The sequence below is a fragment of the Netta rufina genome, assembly GCF_964035555.1.
Source record: "Netta rufina genome assembly, chromosome: 10".
NCBI classification, from domain to species: Eukaryota; Metazoa; Chordata; class Aves; order Anseriformes; family Anatidae; genus Netta; species Netta rufina.
Window position 1 is genome coordinate 22,392,165 of NC_140133.1, and position 23,161 is coordinate 22,415,325.

At 52.5% G+C, this 23,161-nt stretch overlaps 1 protein-coding gene across 1 annotated transcript; it reads right to left on the bottom strand.

The window, feature by feature from the left end:
• Window positions 1-2,803: 2,803 nt before the first annotated feature.
• SSUH2 (ssu-2 homolog) lies at window positions 2,804-20,024 on the bottom strand (the record flags this gene model as incomplete). Its single annotated transcript, XM_084292923.1, has 11 exons — window positions 2,804-2,950; window positions 4,650-4,757; window positions 5,444-5,549; window positions 6,522-6,614; window positions 7,453-7,538; window positions 8,365-8,427; window positions 9,006-9,130; window positions 9,401-9,461; window positions 10,276-10,523; window positions 15,511-15,619; window positions 20,016-20,024. The coding sequence occupies 11 exons, from the start codon at window positions 20,022-20,024 to the stop codon at window positions 2,804-2,806; spliced, it is 1,155 nt and encodes a 384-aa protein (XP_084149049.1).
• Window positions 20,025-23,161: the final 3,137 nt, after the last annotated feature.

Genomic DNA, 23,161 nt, shown 5'->3' on the forward strand with positions numbered 1-23,161 from the left:
AGGGATGTTCCCTCCGGGGACACTCTCAGGGCACAGGAAGGGCTCGTGGCTGCCCAGTGCTGCTACTCCAAGCCCCTCTCTTGGCCAAATAAGACATCAGTGACCACAGCACTTTCCCTGGGCATGAGGATGCAGGCAGGTCGGAGTATCTCACAGATACCAGGTGCTGAAGGCCCGGGGAGGACTGCTTGGAGTGGCTCTGCCTCTCCTGGCAGGGGAACTGCTGCCGGGGGATGTCGGGGCAGCCGTCCCTCTGCCCGCCAGCCATCATGGTGGGATCAGGGCACGGCTCCTTAAGGGACCATGGTTTGCCCTTTTCTACCCTGGCAGCAGCAAAGAGGATGAAGTTTATCTCGTGCTTCAGGAATGACTGCATGAGGACGAAGTGGGTTCTGTATTTGTTTCTGAACAACCATTAGCAACTGCTCAGTCCAGAAGGAATCCGGCCTGATGATTATTTAGGCTATTTGGATTGCTTCTAAAGTTTATCCAAACTGTCTGGTCCATCTCTGTTTGTGAGTCAGAAGAAAAACACCCTCCTTTCTTTCCCCTTTGCCTTAATGGTGCTGTGTGGTCTCCCCAAAGTGCGGGGTCCCAGGTCTCTGCCCGCAGGGACAGGACTGGCTGTGGGGTGGCTGCAGGATGCATTTCGCTGCTGGCCCAGCCACCACCACCCCAGAAGCTCAAGGCCAGAGTGAGCTGCCCCGTCCTGTCCTACCTACACGCCCAAGGCCCCTGCAGCCCAGTGAGCCCCAGCTGCCTGACCTGCAGGAGCTGTTCCTGGCTCTTTGTGTGCTCACTGTTGTTTTTCTTAACAATTCACATCATGCCCTTGGCAATGTGCAATGCTGCGGGCACCCTTGTCCTGGGCTTGTTGTGGGTAAGCAGCCAGTCCAGAGTTAGATGCACACAAAAGGACCAAAACCCTATTAAATATGTGGTTTAATAACAAGGCCGTTAGAGCCTGTGCTTGCTTTTGCTGCAGAGCAATCAGCGGCAGCAGAGGAGGCCCCTGCAGAGCAGTACCAGCGCTGCGCAGCCCCTTGGAGGGAGGTGTGCAGATGTGCTGCATCTGCCGTGCTTTCGTGCGGCGTGTTTTACGCGAGCACAAGGTCCCATTTGCAGTTAATGGCAGCCATACACAGAGTGCCATGTGCTCAGTTGTACTGCCAGCATGCTCAAGCCCCCTTTCGAAACCTGCCCAAGACTGCACACGCAGCCTACCAACACTTCCCGCCCCAGGGGAGCAAAGCAAAACTGAGGGACTGCGGCAAGGCAGAAGGAGACAGCCAAAGGTGTGCTTTAAAACACACAGCTGTCCCCACAGCTCCTCCGAGCACGCCTGCACTGCGCTGCTGCTTGCAAAATCCCATGGTAAAAGTGGGCCTGCAAGGGGCTGGCACCAGCTCTGGGCTGGCTCCCCCCTGCACACAGCCTGGGGCATGGAGCTGCCTGGGTTAGCTCCAGGGCTGGGGACAGCGTGGGGCAGCATCACACCGCTGGCACGGGGCTGGCACGGGGCAGCATCACCTGCATGGGGGGCCACAGCAGGCAAGTGTTTGCATGGCTGCAGCTGCTGCCCACGTCTCTCCCCCCATGGCAAAGCCAGGAAAGCTCTTCTCCCCCTCACACGCTCATTTCCTCTGTTTGCACATTACCAGAAACATTTTTTTTCTTTTCTTTTCTTTTAGAAGCAGCATTAGAAAACACTTCTTTTACAAAGTAATTTTCAACTCACTTGTTTTAAAATCTGTCAGCTGTTAAATGCCTTCCCCCAGTCTTCCTCGCATTCCTCCCCTCCCTCACAGTCCCCATTCAAGCTGACAGTGTGGGTCTTTATCTTTTACAAGATTCCCAGAACTTCAGTGTGTTTTTCCCATGCTGATTTGCTGTGATAAGGTACTAATTCAACTGTCAGCTCAGTGACAGACAACAAGAGTGCCAGGGTGCAGGCAGCACACCCCCATCTGATGCAGCAATCTGTTAGGGTCTGCCAGTGCCACCCACACAAAAACTCTCCATTAGGCCCCCAAACAGCACGAGAACTATGAAAAAATCATGGAGGAGGAGAGGAGGGTTGCTTGCTTTCCTTTTAACCATAAGTGTTGGTGTCTTTCTGTTTCCTGGCACATTTCTGAACTTTTCAAGGGTCTGTTTGCTTTATCTTCTCCAGCTTTACCCTGCAAACAAGTGCTGGATTTAGCCTTAACCCAGAGAGATCTGCAGTTCTCCTGCAGGCTTTTGTAAGAGGAACATTGCAAGATGGGTGCTAAAACAGAACAAGAAGGATGAGAAGTGCTGGCAGAACTGCCTCCTGCCAGCACCTGGGGCAATGGCATTGCTGGATGAGGCCCCCCACGGGTGCTGCCCCCCAGCACCGCATGCAGCTCCAAGAGCCCTTTGTCCTGACACAGTAACTTCTACATCGGCAGAACCAGCCCTCAGGTGATGTTAGTGGGTATTTTAAAGCGAAATCCTTTGAAGTTAGATTTGATAATTGGATAGATACTGAAACATATCATTATGGATTATGTAGTAACTCAGGAAATCTGATAAATAAAACAGGGGAAGAAAGGCGACAGTCAGAAATGGCGTGGCTGGACTGAAAATGTCTCTGTCAATAGGCATCGCTTTAACGATACAGCATTACAGCAAGGAGGGGAAGCATCCAGCAGGGAAATCTCTACCCAAAGGCCTGATCCTGCACCCAGGGGGAGGTCTGGGGCCATCAGGGCTGGGAGATGCCGGCCTCACTGCGGCTTGTAACCCCGTGCTGCATGGCAGGAAGGCGCCCACTGGGCCCTCACAGGATGGTGCAGCCACAGCAGCACCTCTCGGGGTAGTCCAGCGCGTACACCTTGTTTTCAAGCCCATAGATGTAGTAGAGGTAAGGCTTCCCCAAGTACTGGTAGCGCACTTCAGTGATGGGGATTCGCTCGACGGTTTGACGCTAGGAAAAGAAACAGAGAAGCCCCAGTTAGCTGTGTGGTGTTTGGAGCTGGTGCTGTGTCACGCTTTGGGCAAATGTGCCCCAAAACCCCCAGCTTCTGGCCACAAGCCTTTTGGGGCCAGGGCAGCAGCTACTTAGTGAAGGGGAACCAAAAAGCCATGGAGATGGAAGAGCCCAACACTGCAGCTATCACAGCTGCTCCCGAAAGCTCCCCTAGCAGTAGCACCATTATGTTTTGGCCCATATTGCACCACTTCTATTGCATTTACAGCTCTTTAAGCTAATTCCTTAAATCCAGTAAGCCCTGGTGTGCTAGTGCATCCTCCTGCCGCGTGTGCTTGAGGGCTGCGTGTGGAGGCAATTCCCCCATCCTTGCCCAGGGCAGGCAGCAGGCAGGGTGCCACCAGCAGGCATTGGGTTTTGTGGTGGAAAGTCCCCTCTTTCCACTGGAGGAGGCAGGGCGGGCAGTCACAGGATGGTCTGGCAGTGAAAACACCCCGGTGAGGGCAACGATGCCACCAGATTCTGGGCAAATTTAAAAGAAAACGCAAATAAAGGAGCCCCATGAAACCGAATGATGACAGAAGGCACAAAGCCTGCTTTCCCCTCGCAGCAAGCAGGGCCTGGCGTGGTCCCTGCCCGCGGGGACATTTTCCCTGCGCCGTGCCCCCGAGCCACTTCACGGCCAGCATCGGGGGAAAGCAGAACAGCACCAGCCAGGCAGGAGGAGATACTTCCTTCCCCCACCTTTTTCCAAAAGATGCTGATTATTAAGCAGAACTTCAGCCAACAGCAAGTGGAAGGGATGAAAAATTAACTGGTGGGGAAGCGCCCCGAACGCAGCCCGGATCGACACAGATGCCACGTGGTGCCAGGGACTTGGCACAGAGGGAGGTTTTCAGCACCTGCCTTCCTGTACAGCTAGAGGAGGCTTTGGGTGTGCAGCAGGCTCTGAACAAACTGCTTTTGATGCTGAGAACTGGAAATTACAGGCTAGAATTAAGTTGGAAGACAGAAATTTGCCAAAGAGATGGCTTTGACAGACCACATGGAAAATCAAGCCATCTCCCCCTAAGTTTATTTTGGTCTTTCAATTTACTTGCATTTTTAACATGAAATCTTGTCTTTCCTGTGGGCGAAAAGACAGTATGTTCTAGCTAAACTTGTGCATTAGCATTTATAATGGGAGCAACAGCGATTGCCACATTCTAGCAAGAATCAGATGAGTGGAATCCTAACGTTTATTCAAAAATAGCTTCTAAATATAAATAGTGATAATAACTAACATTTGCCAGGGCTCCGGGAAGGTAAAAGGGAAAATAATAGCCACAACTGCCTACATCTTTGAATATGCTCTTGTAAAATTATTTCCTGGGTATTTCACTTGGTAATTATGATTTCTTTTTCATTCACTAAAGGTCACCTCTAAATAAATAATGAAATCAGTTACTGCTCCCAACGTCCTGCTGTGTCTGGCCACGCTCGCTGGCCGACCATAATCAGTTGAACCACACAATTAACTGAATTTCCAGGGCTGGCTGGTGGGCACTGTCCTCGTGGTGTGTCCCGTGGGATGGGGGGATGCTGAGGGGACGACAACCCGGTACCATGCTGATACCACTCCTCAGGGGCTGGCACTGCCGGGCACGACCTGTGAGCTCCCCGTGGTGCTGGCCTGGCAGCCCCGGGCCCCCCTTACCTGCCGCAGGATGCGGGACGAGCTGGCAAACGCCGCGCTGTGCTCGGCGATGGCACGCCGCGAGGCCCAGGAGATGGCAGGCTCAGGGAAGTCAACGATGGGGCACACCTGCAAGAAATAAACCCAACAGCGTGCCAGGGAAGGTGCTGCTCCTGGGCTGGCAGACCCAGCTGGAGGCAGGCACTGGGGGACAGGAAAGATGCCCTAAGAGGCCTCACCGTCACCTTCTTCCAGTAGCGCAGCACTGTTAAGTCTGAGAGGGTTTTTTAAGCCTCTCTGTTTACCCCACTATGCGGACAGAAGAAATATTTGGCTTATGGGCAAAAGCAGAATTAGTCGGGAATGCAGCTACTTCTCTCACAGCGTGAGTGATAGCCGTCTGCGTTACAGCCCCACAGACCTCAGCACTCACAGAACTTCGGATCTAAAACACTCACTGAAGAATGAGTCAGATGCTAAAGCATCATTCAGACCCCGAGGGACTCAGCAGCACCAGATGCAAAGTGTTCACTACAGATGCCTGACACTGAGTAACAGCTCTGGGAGAGAGGCAGTCTGTGCCTGGCTCCAGCTCCTGGTACATGGCTGAAATTTCCACCGGTCCCTGCCAGCCTATAATAAATAACTCCCCCGGGCTTTTGCAGGTATATGGGCCTGGCTCGGTCCTCTTTTGTCGGGCAGAAAACCCAGCGAGGCCAGGTCCCAGGAAGGAGCCAAGGACGCCCTGCACTACCTGCGGGCCACCCGTCCCCGCAGCACCCGGGGAGGGATCGCCTCCCCGCACTCACACTCACCACCACGTTTTCATCTTGGAATATGTTCTCGCCACTGACTTTGCTGAGCAGCTCCCCTGGGAAGTTCAGGTGATGCTCAGAAACAAATTCAAAAACGTTGTTCCTCCTGCAAGAGCGAGGGAAAACCAGCGAGCAATCAGAGGTTGTGTGCAGGGCACCGACCCATCTCCCAGATCCTGAATGCCTGAGAAATGCTCGAGCACTCCCTGGTTGCTGAGGACAGCAACCATCTCTGCCCAACCTTTGTGCCCTCCGGTGTTAGCTCCCTAATAACCCTGTATATGCAACAACCATGGGTGACTCTTGGATAAATAATCCTGAAATCAGCCCTTCATGGTGATCAGCCTCCTTGCCTTCCAAACCTATCAACTCCTTACTTCGGGAGAAGTATTGTATTCCTCATCCAAAGCCCTGGCTCATATCAGAGTGAACCTTTCTGGTCTATGGTTGTGGGGCAGGGCCAAGGCTGGTGCCTGATGCTGGACATCCCACCTGCTGGAGCCTGCCCCAGGCTCTGCACCCTGCAGGAGCCCCACCAGCACCCTGAGCACGGCTGGGGCAGCTTCCAAGTGCAGGTCACCCTATGGCTGGGCACGTACCGTGCTCTGGAAAGGGAAGGTCTTCACACGGGGTAACTGGAGGCATTTTGTAAAAAGATGGGAAAGTGGTTAGGATGCACCCAAAGCAGCAGGTAGGGCTTTCAATCAAACCTCTCAAGCTAAGATTTGTTTAGCCCCATCTGCTATCTCTGGCACCAAATGGGAAGTACCAGGGCTGCAACACGGCCATCAGCCTCGTGCCACCGCTAAAACCCCAGGAAAAGGAGCTCAGCCACTGCCCCCATCACCTCTGGCATCCTCAGCTGCCCGAGCTTTGGGTCTGGGCTGTGAGAGTTCGGTACCCATGGAGAGAAATGACCAGCATCATTAAAAGCTAAACCTGACCCTCTCGGCCCCCGTTCCTGCCTGACCAGTGCCAATAAATCTTGTCTTGGCTCCCCCTACAAAGCAAGCCGAGCTTCAAAGCCTTGCAGGAAAACAAGGAATAAAATTAACAGCCATGAACCCGTGCTGCTTACCAGGTTATCACCAGCTGCCTGAAGTGCTGGAGCTTTTTCTCTCCCTGGCACGTTGTGCACGTCTTGCTGCCCCGGCCGGAGCAGGTACTGCACCTTGGAGGCAACGACAGGGGCTGCAGGGCTGGGGATGGGGCTGCTGGGCGCAGGACGAGCCCTGAGCACCACCAGCCACTGCCTGTGGCTCCCCACAGCTTCCCGGGGCTGTGACCCAGGGCCAGGGAAGGCCAGCCACACAGCTGTCTGTAAATGGGGAGCTCATCACAGGATGTATTTGTACCTCTAATTAAGGATAAGCACAATTTCCCCACGCGGTGCTAAGAAGGGAGTGTCCCTGCGAAGGCGCTGCTGCCTGTGCCGCTGCCAGACACGGGAGGCATCTGCTGCTGCGCCGAGCTTTTGGATGGCACCGTGCAACGTGATTAGCAGCAGTTAGCGACTGATTCATTAAGGCTCTTCCAGCCATCATTAGCCCCGGTGGATTCGTGCTTTAAAATGACTGCCACGATTACGCGCGATACCATCGCTGTTACTTTAAACTTAATGGAGCCACGCAAACAGAACAGCTCCAGCACAGTACCTTCTCTTGTGTCACTTAAGGATCATTTTTAAGCTTATTAAGTTTCATGTTTGGAAAAACAATAGGGTGGTAATTCTCCAGCTGTAAAACCTGCCAAACCCGGAATGATGCACTGCCGAAACGGGACCTAAAGCCCAGCCTGCAAAAATCAGCGAAAAATCTTCTGCTGGCATCCGTGGGCATCGGAGAGCTGGGAAAAAGGGGCTCTTTCTAACCATTTTTCCTGGAGAACAGAGCTATTGCCGAATTGCCTTTTCTTTCAGGTGATCCTCGTGGCAGCAGGACAAACAAAGCACGCAGACATCTCTGTGTGCCCGGGCAGTGCCACGAGGCGCCTCCTGCAGCAGCCCCTACCTGCTGCGGCCCGTGCCGGAGCAGAGCTGGCACCTCTTCTGCTGCTTCAGCCTCCGCCGGGACCCCCTGCACGTCACACACCTCGCCTGCGAACACACCAAGGCATTAAACAGGAGCTGGCTGCCAGAACAAAACCGTGGCGGGCGTAGCAACAAAAAGCTTTTAGGTACGTTATTGGAATAATCGCTAATTCGGGCTTGCGGAGAAATGCATTAAGCCAAGCACGTACCTTGCAGCCAAAAGAGTGTACGAAACAGCTCATATATTGTGCCTCCGGATTAATTAGGTGTTTCGGTCAAATTAACCAGTGATGTAAATTGGACACACGATCTGGGCTGAAATGCCTCCTTTCTTGCAGACGGAATTTTCTGCTGGTGTTTATTCATGGTGTTAGCAGTGCGCTTTTATTTACTACTATTTAATCTGATTAATTAAGCAGCAATTTTAGTGCAATAACGATACATCTTTGGGCTGTCTTTGGAAATATCTGTGTAGCAGAACAAGCACAAAGAGGAGGCCAGGTCTGCAGCTGCCCTTGCACCCTGGGTTCAGCCTTGCCTTCCATTCGAAAGCCCCAAACACGGAGCTGAGCGCATCTGAAGGCAGCAAGCAACGCGCTGTACTTCATGCCTGAGATCTGAGCTCATGTCAGCAGTGCAGAAGCAAAACCACCTCCTCTGGTGGCTGGGCAGGGTTAGGATGGTCCCGCTCACATCTCCTCAGGGACCTGGTGACACCGCTGGGACACCGCGGAGCCCCAGCCCCAGGGGCAGCAAACAGGAGCAAGGCAGGACTGCCCCTCAGGCTCCCCGCCTCAGAATAAGTGCTTGCATGTTGCCGTTTCACAAACAAAACCCAAGCAAAGCAGACAGAAAGGCAGAGCTCCTGGTGGAAGCTGCCACTGCTCCTTACCCGGCCCGCACCGTGGCACGCGCCGCACTGCGATCGGCCACGACCGTGGCATCTGTGACACTCCTGAAATCAGAGGGTTACTCATGCACAAAGCTGCCGAGGTTTCAGACATCTCATATTATGCACACGCACTCCTCCTGCATCAGAATTCAGTGATAACATTCTGGTCTTAATGGGACAGAACCCAATACCATAAAATTGTGCTGTAAGAGCACTAAAGGAGCCATAAATAATAATTATTTAACAAAGGCAAATGTCTATGTAATGCTGGCAAAAGAAAGTCATTTTTTTCTTTATTCATAGTTTCACTAAAAAGTAAAATAAATTGACCAGCTATAAGCTTGTCAAGAGCTAAATGGGAACTGTCATGGAAACAAACGTTCTGCTAATGTGGGAAAAAAATTAACAAAAGGGGAAAAATCATCTAGCGCCGTTTCTTGAAGAGGCTGAAGCAAAATTTGCCCTCAAACTTCTAGAAGAAGAAAACACCAGGAAGAAGGAATCTCCGACTGTTTTCCCAGGCATTTAGTGCAGAAAAATTGGGAAGTGGAAAGCTGAAGCCTGGCGCCCACCAGTGTCAGGCGGAGCTGAGGGTGCCGCGGCAGGGACGTGCTCCCCGCGCCCCGAGGAGCAGGACTCACCCTGACCAGCGCCGAGCGGGGCACCCGGCAGCGCCGTGTCTGGCCCTGGAAGAGCGGGGGGACCCCCACCTCCACGTCCCAGAGGTCTGGAGGGATGTCCCCAGGGGGTCTGGATGCTCCGGGCTCTGCAAAGGTGATGGCATCTTACCTGGCTGGCTGGAGGCAGTGCTTGGATGCAGGCCAGCTCCCGGCAGTGCTGGGGACCGACCAACATCGTCCCTTGTCCCTGTCCCCACTCCCATCTCCAGCCCCATTCTCATCCCCATCCCCGGACCATCCCTCTGCAGGTCCGTGCCATGGGCACCCCGAGGTGCTGAGCGTCCTCCTGCCACCATGGCCAAGGGTCATCATTGCCCATTTGGGCTATTCCCAATGGACGGAGGGCAGGCACTTACTGGTGAAGGGCTCAAACGCCCACTCGCTTAACCGCGATTCACTGAACGTCTCCAGTCGGTACTAGAAGAGAAAAAATGCAGAGGCCACAGGGACAACTTGTATAAAGTAGGTATTGTAACTACAACTTGTGAGTGTGGGAGAACATCTGCCCCAAAGCGCCTGTCAGAGGGCACTCCCAATGCCCTGCTTCTCACTGCTCATCCATTACCCACTTCTAACACCCAAAAGAGCCAGCAGGGAGGGCACACAGCACCCACACACCCCCCCGAGAGCAGCCCAGGCAGCGGCAGCACGGCGCCGTGGCACTGGGACCGCAATGCTGCTGGCTGGGCACTGCCCTGGGGGCAGCGACTCACCCAAAGCAAGGCTGAGCCGAGGCCAGCTGTTACGGGCAGCAGGCACAAAGTCTGCCAGAAATGTTTCCAGTGAGAGGAGTGACAATAGAGAATCAAATGCCACATGTTTTCTGTGGAATTAAATATTGCAAAGACACATTCACAGCTGGGGGCACGCAGGGCATTGCAGTTCACTCTGTGCTCGCGTGTGTCCAAAGAAACAAGCTGCAGAGCACGTCCCTCCCGTCTAGCTAAGGGAACTGCTGTCTTTCGCAAAGCTGAGCTGTAAAAGCAGGTCTGCAGGGCTTTGCCAAGGGGATGCTGTACTGTGGAGGGATGTGGACCTTTCAGCTAGCAAGCTCGCAGGCAGCTCCTGGGTAGATTCTCCTTGGAAAGCACGTATGCGACTGCCTTCAAAGCAGGGTGAAAGCACTCTTATGTAATGACCAGACAATTCCTGTGGCCCAAAGCCACCAGGTGGTTGGAAACTGCCCCGTGCTCAGAAGAGGCGCCCCAAGAGGCCCCCTGGGTGTCCTCACCCGGTAGGTGACGCGTGGGCGCAGCTCCTGGATGTCCAGCTCCGCCGCCGCCCTGCTCCCGTAGCAGCGCCTGGCGGCCACGAAGCGCAGCAGGGCTGTCCTGGCCGCCGCCTCCGTCAGCGGGGGGACACCGCGAGGAACCGACACCGAGGGGTTTCTGCTCTGCACTTGCTCTACAGGCCTGGAAACAGTCGGTGCATTATTTAGCTCGCCCAGCAGGCCCAGAGGTGGTGGCACTGGCTTGGCTCCTACGGGAAAGGGATATGGAGAAACTCAAACCCAACTGAAACTGAAGGCAGAGTTTGCTCAGTAACGTGCTAAGATTTAGGTGTGGAAGCCAAAGCTGCTCCCAGGACAGCAGCTCACTGCACATCAAGCCCCCTGCACCACTGCCAGGAGCTGTGGCCAGCCCAGCTCATCCCAGTGACATCCTGGCTCATCCCAGTGCTGCCCCATCCACGCACTGGGATGCTCCGGGTGCCCCCAGCAGGCTGTGCCGTGGGCTGTGCTGGGTCCCAGCCCTGCGCTCAGCAGGGATGGGGGCCTGGGAACCGGCCCAGCAGACAGCCCCCCACCTCACAGCGGGCAGCCTGCTTTCCAAAACCTGCCTGCGGGACAGCAACGAGCCAGGAACAGGCGCCCAGGAGGAGAAAAGGAGCCCGGGGGCCGGAGCTGAGCCCCCCCGAGGCTGCAGCAGTGCGCACCGGGGGGTCCAGGGGCTGCCAGCACCGATGGCCGCAGAGGAGATGCGGCAGGGATTTCGGCAGGGATTGCGGGAGGGATTTCGGCAGGAATTTCAGCAGGGATTTGAGCAGGGATTTGCCGTCGTGCCCCCGCCCGGCAGCCCGGTCCCTGCGCTGAGGTGGAGCAATGCTGACACCCCGCGGGTGTCTGAGGGCCGAGAGCCGCACGCAGCCGCCTGCCTTCCCCTCGAGCAGTGTCTGCTCCTCCAGCGGCTGCCTCCTCTAAAAGTTTCCAGCTCGCTTCAGTTCTGTTTGTGGGGTTTGTTTCCCTGAGTACCACTCTAAAAATAGGCACCGCTAACAATCGGTGCTCCTGGTTCCTGATACAGAAACAATTCTTTTTATTTAGCCTTTTTTTTTCCAGAGGCCCTTCCTATCACAGCAGCTGGTGATGAAAGTCAGTCTGGGTGAGCAGGGAGCGTGTGGAAGGGCCAGGAAATGCCAGAGCAGGAACCACCAGCGATGGGAGCTGCACAAAGCGGGGCTGAGGGGAGCCATCCATCACCTTGATTTACTGGGCTTCTCGGAGAGCATTCCCCTTCCTTCCAGGAGGCTAAATTAATCTCTCCATTATTTCTCCCTATGAAAATAAGAAACTACATGCTCTACTTGAAACACCACACTGCTCGTGCAGAAGACAAGGCTGCCCCTCAGCTGCAGGTTTTCAGAGATAAGCACTGCAGAGAGGCGCCTTGAAAAAAATCAATCAGTAAGGTGCCTTCAGTGTGACTGTCTTGGCCATGTCTAGATCAAACACAAACATCTTCCTAAGGCAGGGGTGAAGTATCTCCCAGTGCTGTGGACTCCCCAGCCACCCAGCTCACAGCCTGTGCTTCTCAGCAAGCCAAAGCTCCAGCTTTTCTTTGTCCTCCATGCCCCAGGGTAGGAGCGCTCCCGGCAGAGGCACCTCGCCTGACCCTCTGCTCTGGTGCTGCATTGGTGGTGGCTTGGTACATCTGCACGGAGTTGTACTCACAAGGAAAAGGAAATGCAAATATTACTGAAAGTCTCGTGAATTTCTCATTCAGAAAATGCAGCTTTTACACACCTTTTTTTCCCAGGCTCATTCAGACAGGCACAGCCCTGCTGCGGGTGAGCACCATGCTCGGCGTGCCTGGGGCAGGAGGCACGAGGAAGAAGTGTGCTTCATGGTGTGTTGCAGAGAGACATCCCAGAAGGGTGAACTCCCAGGTTCTTATTTGAACTATCAGAGCAAATCCTTTCTGATAGTTCCAAGATGTACTGGATTTCTACGCACATTCTGAAGAGAACCTGAACACTTATTTTTAATGCAAAAAGGTTAAATTAAAACCTGTTTATAACAAAAGATGGAGATAAGCACCAAATTCCAGCCCAATGGAAATGGTTTAAATGACCTGGTTAAAAATATCCCAAATCTGGAGCAAATAAGTCAACAGCAGGGTTGTTGCTACGGTGATGATGTTGGAAATCACAATAGTGTATAAACATGAACACATCGCTCCACTTCGAAACAACAATAAGTCTGAGACGGACTTTGACCAAAGCCAGGAGATTCAGTGCTTCGGCTGCTACTCATCAGATACTCCAGGTTTTGCTCCACATCACAGCGATCCAGCCCTAATGCACCAAACAGCCGGCAGAACACACGCAAAGTCGGGCACAGCACAAGGCCACGCTGCTCTCCCCAGCCTCCAGGCAGCCACAGGGACTGCAAACGCTGCAGCTGGCCAGCAGTGACTGACCCTGAGCCCACTGACATCAGCAGAAAGACTCCCATTTTTGGTGGATTTCGGATAGAACCCATAGCCAAAAAGTTGGGGAGAGTTCAGTCTTTGGCAAAATCTGTCAGTTACCCTGCAGTTTTTGTCGCCATAAATCACTTCACTCGCTTCTGACTAGTTGGCTGTTGGAGCGGGAAGTCAGCCTTGCGTGCAGCACCCCCAGGACCACAGTGAATAATTTTTTTTTCCATCTGATTAAACAGAAGCTTCCTGCAGCATTATTATTTCTAAAGCTAATCAAAGCTTTTCTCATTCATAAATTAAGGAACCTCAGAACTCAATTACTTTTCAGCAGCAACAGTGACAGTGATATTTCACTGGGGCACCACATAATTAGAGTTTCTTCAGGAACCGTATTAACATCTAATGAAGAAGATATAGTCAAGGGCATAAGATCAAAGTGCCATCATGAGAGATATTTTGATTAAGCAGCATTCTGTTAAAAGATAACAAGCCTCAGCTTAGGCCTTTCATTGGACTTAAGTGAGCAGCAACACCTGTAGCTCACAGACATGGCACAAGAGATGCGCTGACCCTCTCCACAGGCACTGCCTGGGAGAACGCACACACTGACATTTGGTGGAAGAGGAGTTCCCTTCTCAAAACAGTTAATTTTTAACATATTGCTTGAAAACACATTTTAGGAATATGTTAAGAAGTACAACTGAATAAAATTAATAGAGGAACTCATTGGCATGGCATGCAATCTATTTCTTTTAGCTTTACTTACTGTCTGCTTTCACGTCTTGTTCCATTTTCAAAGGTTAGGAACCAAGATGGTCCTGTCCTTGCAATCTCCCCTGCAATACGATGTTTTCTGTGAATTCTGTGCTGGCAGCAATGAAACCCAGCCCCCCTGAGCCACTCCCCTCTAACAAACAACGCAGATGTTGGGAAATAATGAATTAATGTCGAAGCTGGACAAAGCAGAAACTTGCCCGGAAGGAAAGTGCCAAGCAGCCCACACAGACCGTGCTGGCTTCCCAAAGTGAAGACCCACTGGAGAGGAAGATGCTGGAAATTGTGGAGACCGTGTGTCCTGCAACCCCTGAAGCCCAGTGGTACGAGGTATGGTAACTTCTCCAGAGGAGGAGGCACAACACTGACTGTGGGCTCGAGACACTGCTTGGCTGCGGAGGGGGAGCTGCCTGCGCACCCACACGGCACCGCCTGAAGCTCCACGTGCCCACAGCTCTTGGTGTTCGCTTTTTCTGGTGTAATTATTAAGTACTTGCTAACCTGAGAGCAGATTCTGGAGACACAAGCAGTGCTTCACTGGTACATCTGTGTCAGCCACATGTACCCGTAAAGCAAGCAGCAGCTCAGAACTGAAGGCCACGTGCAAAGCAATGGACACGCTTGTTACTGCTGCTGTGAGCATGCAGGCTTTCAGTAAATAAAAGTCGGCAGCAGCAGGTGGTACGAAGGGACACCGACACAGCAGCATCTGTCCAAAACCTCTCTGGACACCCTAGCGACATTTCTGGCTATTTTTTTTTCTTCTGTGTTTCCTGATGTTCTTCACTTCCTTGTGCGGTCATGTGAAACACTTACTGCATGAGCAGGTTTTCAATTTCAGATGTTAGTACTTTTGATCCAATTTAGTATAAATCGGATCTTGTTTTCCTCCCGTCAGATGGGGCCTGATGTAGTTCCAGCTGACAGAAAGCTGCCCAGAGGTTTGTAGGCTTTGAAGCAGCCCCGTAATCCTCAATTCTTACCCCATCACACAACTGATGTCTCCTCCCTCACACCTCCCTCTGCAGCACTGAGCAATGCTGCAAGGTGTCACGGATGCTCTCTGCCCCCAGAGCAGAGGGGACACGCTCCCTCCCCTCCAGGCTCCCAGCACTGCTCACCACGGGTGCCACCGCTCACCAGCGGCCATCTCCGTGCCCCTCGCACCCGACAGGAGCCCAGGGATGGTCCCACCGGGAAGGGTCACTGCTGCCCCTGGCTCTGCCCCAAGACCTGCTCCACACAACAGGAGCAGCCGGCCAGGCGCCGTGCCCCAGTGAGCTGCGGTCACCCAAAACCTGTCCGAGATAAGCTTTTCTGCCCTGTCCCATTTTATCCCAGAAGTAAAAATAGCTGGGCTTTGTTCCTTTGGGTGGGTACAAATCCTTTCCAGTGGCAACTTGCCCACTCCAAACGCACACTCCAGACTATTTCAAGCAGTAAAAGCAGGTCTTTGCCAAGCCCAAGTGCTAATCCTTTATCTGCAGCTATTAAAATACTATCATTATTTAAAGCAGAAAAACAATGCTTCTTGCCAGAACCAGAGTTATCTTTTCTTATCATTAAGCCATGAAGGGAAGAAGTAATAAATATAACAGCGCACCAAAAAATGGTTGTTCTAACAAGTAAAAATAACTCTGTCAGAATAGGTACACAGAGCAGATACTTATCCAAGAATACAGACCTGAAGATAACAATTTGGTGGTTTTGAAATGAAGGCGTGCCCTGGTGTGCGCCACCACAACACCAGGATGCTGCAGGGGGCAGCAGGGCCAAAGCACCAGTCAAGATTCATCAGCAATTTTCATGCTTCGTTTAAGGCTGTCCAAGTGGAGATTTCTTTTATAGGCTAAATCGGTGATTTTTCCCTGTGAGCAGAGCCCCCACTTCAGAAAATATCTGGCTATAGGTTTGCCACCAAACAGCCACAACTGGGTGCACTGGAAGTCATGTTTGCTTCCATTGCTGCCCTCTGCATGCTCAGGGCTAACCTCTCCACTGGTTCTGAGGAGCAAACAAGCGATGCTGGGAGAAGTCCTGCTGCTCCTCTTGCACAGGGGCCAGTGCCGGATCTCTGCTCCTCTCCCACTGCTCCTCTGCCTGAAAAGTCGCAGAGGGTGGCAGGGATGGTGCAGGAAGGAGAGAGGACAGCAGATCACATCTCCGCCTGCCCCACTGGCAGCACTGCTGCTGGGCACCCTGTGCGCTCACCTCAACCTCCCAGAATAGCTCCCCGAGTGGCACATGCTGCATCTAACACAGCACCTAACACTCCCAATAACCGGATCTTCCCCAATGCTTTTGGGGTGGTGACAGCACCGTGGGGTACGCGTGCTGCCCAGCGCGCCCTGAGCGCACGGGCAGCGAGGGGGTGGGTGTGCAAGCTGCAGCTGCCCCCCCGCAGGCTGCTGGGCGCTGGGAGCCGTCCGTTTGGCCAAAACCCACCCGCAGCCCCGAGCTGGGAGGGGATACAGGCAGCAGCGGTGCGGCGGGGCCGCGCTAGGTGGTGCTGCGGGGCCGCGCTCCGGACCCGCACCGCGCCGGCTGCCGGCACCCGGCCCCCGGGGGCTGCGCTCCGCACCCTGAGGCATGCACCAAGTACCCGGGGGCGGTACAGAGAGCCGAAATCCCCCGTGTTAGAACAGCCCCAACGCTGCCCGTGAGCGCAGCCAGGCTGTGCCGAAGCTGGGGGGGACGCGGAGGGGCTGCGCGACCCGGGACCAGCGGCGGCAACAGCCGGGGTGCGAAGCCCCTCGGACCCTTGGGGCTTTCAGTCCCCACGCCCGTTTTGAAACACCCGATGGAAGATACAAGCTTGGTTTGTCTAAACCAAAACAAGCCCGCTAGATACAGAACAAACCTCAGTCAAATATTTAGGCTGTTCGCTTTCCATGCCTTAGGTAGAATGGAAAATCCTGTAGGGAAAGTCACTTCCAAATCAAAGGCTGAGATATTTTGATAGAATCGAAATTTCCTATGCCCAAATCCTCCCATACTTTATTGAATCAAAACAAAATTCTAGTTAAATCAATCCAATTTGACAAAATATCTAAGGCTAGCAATTCTATTATACATCTTTTTTTTTTTTTTTTAAAATCCAAACACCTAGATCTACCTGTTCACCAGTCACCTTCATGAAAGCTTCTCCTTCACTTCCTTTGAAGAGTCTATATACAAACTTTAAAATAACTATTTTATAGGAATACTACCAGCAATGCTTAGGCCCATCTTTACAGATTCTCAGCCTATCAAACTTCTCCAGTAGTACTGCAGATTTGAATTCAATACATGAACAAAAGTTTTGAAGTCGCAGCACCACAATTTCAATTCCAACTAAGTACTAAGGGGAACCTTCCCAAAGGTGCCCTAATATTTCATTAGTGACATTTTTAAAGACAGAATAGCCATATCTGTTTAATGGTCACAAGGGAAGGTGAAACATCCCAAAAGCACTGAACGCCACAGCAGCAACAGAACAGGCATGATCACATTTTAAAGCTGGGCCAAAGGATCCCTGAAATCAGCAGTGTCCTGCTGACTGCAGTGCATTTCTCTACCAGGACTCTGGGCTTACTTTGCCCTCTTCCATTTATTCCTTTAGCTTAATCATCAAGATTGATTTATTTTTTTTTTAACAAGACTTGAACACTACTTGCCACAATTACCAATGGCTGTGTCAGCAAGTCAAACACTGCTCTCCACACTGTTTGCAGAGCGGCAGCTACAAACCTGCCTGTAATCAATTTTGAAAGATGAAGGCAAGACCTGGTGCACGGTGTCACTTCAGTATTCAGACCTGCAGGGTACAGAGCTGTGAAAGAAGCAAAAGAAAATTTGCCATCATCTTTATTGGAGTGCAGCCACCTCCTAAGTGGGACCGCATTTGACCCACTGCAAATACCTTAAATCCAAAGCTTTCATTTGCACTGATCCAACCATTTTAGAGACAGCTCAGTCCTGGTACAAGGCCAGGCCAATTCTGGCTCATAAGGTCACATATTTCTTGCACAAGTATTGCTGTGGAAGGACAATTTTAGGACCTGTCTCCCCATCTTCCTTCACTCAAATGCTGAGGAAATTGACTCCTGTTAATAAGAGCATTCTGTTGCTGGGTACTCCCAGTGCTGGGGCTGCCCGAGGTCTCACTGGGATGCAGCAGGGATGCAGCCCAGCCCTGCAAGGTGCAACCCATCCTCACTTCTCCTGACTTTGGTCCAGATTTGATAGCTCAGCAGCTCTGGAAGTCATGCCAACAATGTAGATTGACAAAAAAAAAAAAAAAAAAAAAAAAAAGCATTTGGCCCTGAGTCCCTCCAATATTTGTTTTTACTATAAAAGGAGACTAGACTGTAGATGACACATGGGCTAGCTGATTTAGTTACACAAGTCATGGGGAAAACAGTGTTATGTTTTCAAAAGTCCTTTTCTGCTTTTGACAGCTCAAATTTTTAAACTTCACCTCAGGCTACTCAGGTTGCCCTGTATCCGGACCTGAAATCATGCTATTTAAATGCTAATGAGCAGTCTCACTGCGAGCACTGCTCATCACAGAGGAACTCCATCCCATGGCCACCTTCAAGATCGTGTCAGGAAACCCACGGTCTTCCACACACCCCAAAGCAGTGTTCTTCCTACAGGACCAGTGGCACTTCGGACAGGGCGATGCAGCAGGTTGGGGCTGGGGATTTCCACGCAGCTCTCACCCACCCCTGTGGCTGCCTCCATCCCATCCCATCCCATCCCTCCTGCCTACCCCGGCCCCTCTGCCCCAGCCAGGAGTGAGCCCGGAGCTCCTGCCACAGCCAGCAGTGCTGCTCCCAGTGGGTGCTGGGCTCGGATCCTCAGCAGGCTGCTGCTGTGTTCATTTTACAGACATTTCACAAAGACTAGCAAAGGATTAAAAAGCAAAGCATCAAAAGCAATAGCATCAAAAGAAGGATGGCTGAGGGTCTAATCCAGAGCGACACAGAGCAACCCAGGAGCTTGGCCTCAGCCCCTGCTACTTTCTGAGCTGGAGGCTGAAGTCAAACAGTCACATTTCGAAACCAGGAACCTGGAGCTGCAGGGGGTATTGAGACCATCCCTAACAGAGTGACAAATATCCTTGTTCCCAAGAAATGGAAGATGGGGGTGGAAACCGAGAACATTCAGACACCAAGCCCCCTCGGCAGCCACACGTGGCCCACTCCTCAAGCTCTCCTCCAGCTGGCCACCAGCCACAGCAAGCTTTTGAAACACAAATCATCCTCTTGCCTTTGTACCTGCAGCCTGACAGCAGCACTGGTGGAGCAGACATCACTCCTTGTCCCAGACAGGAATTGTACCTATTGTTGGAGAAAAAGGTCTCAGCACACAGTGAGGATGCCCCAGAAGTGCGGTTTCCCCACACACATTACATACCTGTTTCAGCTCACTCAGCACCACAAGCAGATCAGGTTCAGCTGTACAGAACGAGATGCAGCTCTGGTTGGGCATCACAAACAGCCGTGAGTCTAAAAAGAAATCAGCAGCACTGTGTGTAAGGTGTCCCCGCTCCCTCCAGATGCCCACCTGTGCATTTCACTGCAGTGTGGCAGTGTCACCAAACCAGGAGGCAAAGGCCCACCAAGGACACGGCCATGGCTCCCAAAACACCGTGAAGTCACCACATGGCCATGGCCTGAGGGGCAGCCCAAGCCCCACCACCACCCCGAAGCAGAAGAGGCTCCCCAGGGTGGGGGGGACAGCCCCCACTCAGTCCTCACCGTGGGACACGGCCCTCCCGACACCCAGCACCTCCCCAGGGCGTTTAGGCTCATGTTCTGCCCTGCTCCCAACAGGCACACAAGCAGACAAAGCCTTCTTGTGCATCGGCCCTCAAAGTACCCATAGAATAGCACTGGAAAAAATCCAGCTGAAAATGTCAAAATGGCATTTTTGATTGCTCTGCCTAGGTGGAGGAGGGGCATTTGCAGCCAACAACATGACAAAACAGGCATGAGCACACAAAATATTCACATGTGTATTTATACTTGCCTGGGAAAGAACCCTTGGAAAATGTTACCCTTCTGCTTATAACCACTGTGTCCTGAGGATGCATAATTTTGGCTTTTTCCAAGAAAGGGCTCCAAACCAACAGTAACAGCAGGGCTTCAGGCTGCTTTTTATCACCAAGTGACGTGGTTTAGCTCACCATGAACTCCTGCTGGTAGGTCGGGAAGGGCAGCTCATCCCCTGGACTTCTCAGCTCTCCACCCCTGCTGCGAGGACCGGTGACTAAATCTCAATACCTGCTGAGATCGATGCTCACGGCGCTGGCCTTGGCCAGAACAAGGACCCACCTGCCCCTTGGGACCCGTGGCACCACACCAGGTACCACAGCCCAGCCCAGGAGATGCATTTTGGCTCCCCCCTGCCCTGCACATTGCCCCCAGGCTCTCCCTTCTCTTTCCAGGAGAGGATGCACAAACAGATGAGAGGAGACCACGCACAGCAGCTGTCAGACATTGGGCATTACCTTGCCCATCGGTCCGAAGCCCAAGCAGCCTTTGCAGGCTCCCTGGAGCCGCTGCACGGCACTCCGGGGGCTCTGGCACGCTTTGCTCACTCGTTTTCTTCAGGGATGTGCAACTTTTCCCTTTCCTCTCCATATCTAGGTAGTAAGGCTTAAATGATGGAAGATGTCAATCTTCGTGGTGATAAAGCTTTCTCACAAAATTCTTTTTCTTATTATAAAAACAAGGGAAAGAATAACATTTATCCAATCGCACGGCTATTAGAGTATCTATTTTTCTGGTATTCTGGCACTGCTTTCCCTGAAGACTGAGTTTTCTTCATGAAATACCAGCGAGCCTTGGGCATGACTTTAGAGAGCACCAGAAATAGTGTGTGGAAGAAGAAAAGCAGCATCACTTTCTTCCACATATGGATACTGGTTGCAATGAGGGATTGACACACACAGACAATCCCTTTTGATTCTCAACACAGCTGGGAGCTTGTTAGACCCTCTTCCACTTTTTATTCCATCCAGACTGTTGGGGATTCTTCTGCTCTCTTTTTGCCCGTCTTTTCACTCAGCTTCAGCGTGGCTCGCTCAGCATTTTTCCTTCAGCACCTGCAAGCACTACCCTCCCTCCTTGGGCTCAGACAAGGCCACCGGGGCACCACATCTCCCTGAGGTGCAGCCCGAGGTCAGGGCAGACATCTCCTCATCCTCATCACCCCGACACATCCAAGTGCCCCAGCTGCTCCGGGACCCTGGTGGGCTGGCTGCAGGGTTAGCATGTGCTTGAACACACTTTTCTGTGGGAAACAGCACAAATGTCCGTATTAGTGTCCTTCAGGCCTAAACGGATTCAGCAAAGCCTCTGTGACAGCTGGAAGGCTGCTCAGGTCCAGGACTGGGGCTGATAGCCCCAATTCTCCTGTCCATTGACACAACCCCATAGCCCAGCTGCCCTGTAGCTGTGGGGTCACCCTAGCTACCAGCACATTCACTGAGGGCTTACGTGGCTGCAGGAGGTTCTGCCCTGCACCAGCACCCAGCCCAGCTTTTCCTACATCATCCTGTGACCACCAGACTCGCTCCTGCCCTGCTGAAGGCTATGGCACAGCTCCCATTTGTCCCAGGACTCTGTCAAGAAAGGTTAAATTTGTGCACAAATATCGTCCAGCTAAGTCCAAGCAACAGCCATGCCGTGGTTTGAACAAGGGCACACTGTCACAACCATTCACGATTTATATCGTATAGTCAGGGGAAAGTCTATGAATATTAATTCAGTTCTGCTGTCATAAATAGCCCTGGACAGCCAACACCCATAAAAATGCAAATAGCCCTGTGTTAACCCCTGGAAAGCTCCAGCATTAAGCACACTCACGGGTTGGTGGCACCGCCAGCCCCCGCTGGAGCTGCTGACAGCCAGTAGCCTTAGCCGTGGCAGATACAGGGTGCAGCACGTCATGGGATTTGGCTCTTGGATACTTAAAGACAAGAAAAAATCTGACAGCTCTTCCAGCCTTCACCATCTTGTCTTGCAGCTAAAATGTTCCTTTTAATAGAGCGCAGCTTGGTTTGTAGAGCAGCTATCCATCACGGAGGCCTAGAAGAGAGTCGTGGGCTCTGAAGCAAAAATTAAAACTCAGACAGAAAAATAAGTCATAGAAGAAGCAACTGCTCCAGTAGCTACAAGCCAGTCAGGTCCCCAGCCACCTCCAGCACCCGCAGTTCAGACCACAAGGACTCCTGCACCAGACCTGGCCCCACCAGGCACCATGTGCCCTAGCCCAGCTGAGCCCCTCACCACAGCAGGGGGCAGCTTGAAAGAACCTGAAATAGGGTAGGTTTAGATTAGATATTCGGAAGAAATTCTTCACTATAAGGTGAGGCCCTGGCACAGGTTGCCCAGAGAAGCTGTGGGTGCCCCACGCCAGGAGGTGTTCAAGGCCAGGCTTTGGGCAACCCGGTCTGGTGGGAAGGGTCCCTGCCCATGAAAGGGGTTGGAACTGGGTGGGCTTTAAGGTCCCTTCCAACCCAAACCATCCTATGATTCTCCACTTGAAGATCTGATACACATCTTTCACTGTGCAGCTCTTCTTAAACAGGCATTGGCAAAATCACCTGGTTCCAAAGGGCCTCGTGTGCCCTGTTTACACTAAAACAATACAAATTAGGTACGAGGTACTGGCTATGCTCCAGTGGGCATGAGAGCATCTGCATTCCTACAGAGTTACAGTGCTTCCTCCAAAGACTGAATTTATACCCACATCCAAACTAAATAAATCATGTACCACAGTCCCTAAAACAACTCACTTATCACGCTTAGTGTGAATAATGAAATGTCATAATATTTGTTCAAGACATGTGGATTATTTTGTTTTCAATAACTGAGATTTTGCTGAAAATACAGAGGTAATGCTTCCTCCGTGTGATTTGGTACCTCCCAGAGGAAACGTGCTTTGTATTGACAGGGGCTGCAGAGGAGGGAGGTGCCTGGTACCCAGCCTGGCCCCACAACCTACCCTCTACTCAGCAGACTGAGATGCGGAGGAGGTCTCCAGGAAATTCTGTGAAATTAAAGCAGAGCTGGAGGAGGCAGCACCAGCAGCATCCCTGCTCTCCCCACAGCGAGGTGCTCACCCCACAGGCTTTGCCCACTGCCCCACAACCCCAGCAGCACCCGCAGGACCACGAGCTCCTGCCTGTCCCCACGCAGCTCCCCTCGGTCTCCAGGCAGTCTGGCACAGCAATGCTGCAAAAGGGCAATTCAACAAATAGCCCATCAGTATTTTTGGCACAGAACCCTCTCCGAGTGCCCGCGCTGCACGGCTCCCACGCCAGCCTGTGGCCGAGGTGTGTGGAGACGAGGAGCTGCTGGCATGGACAGGGCAGCCACAAGCAGGGCTCTGCTGCTCCCCAGGGATGGGGAGCTCAGCACGGCCAGAGCAGCACCCGCCTCCACCAAACCACCTCTGCCCTCCTCCGGAGCTCCCACCAGGCACCCACCTCCGCTCGCACGGCCCGGAGCACGCCGGCGTTATTGTTTCGACTGCAAGACCACGGGCAGGTTGCAAGGGCACACATCACATGTGGGCTGATGGATGAAACGACAGGCTGGGAAGAAAATACTTACAGTGCTATCATTTATCAAGGGCAGAAATTAGAAC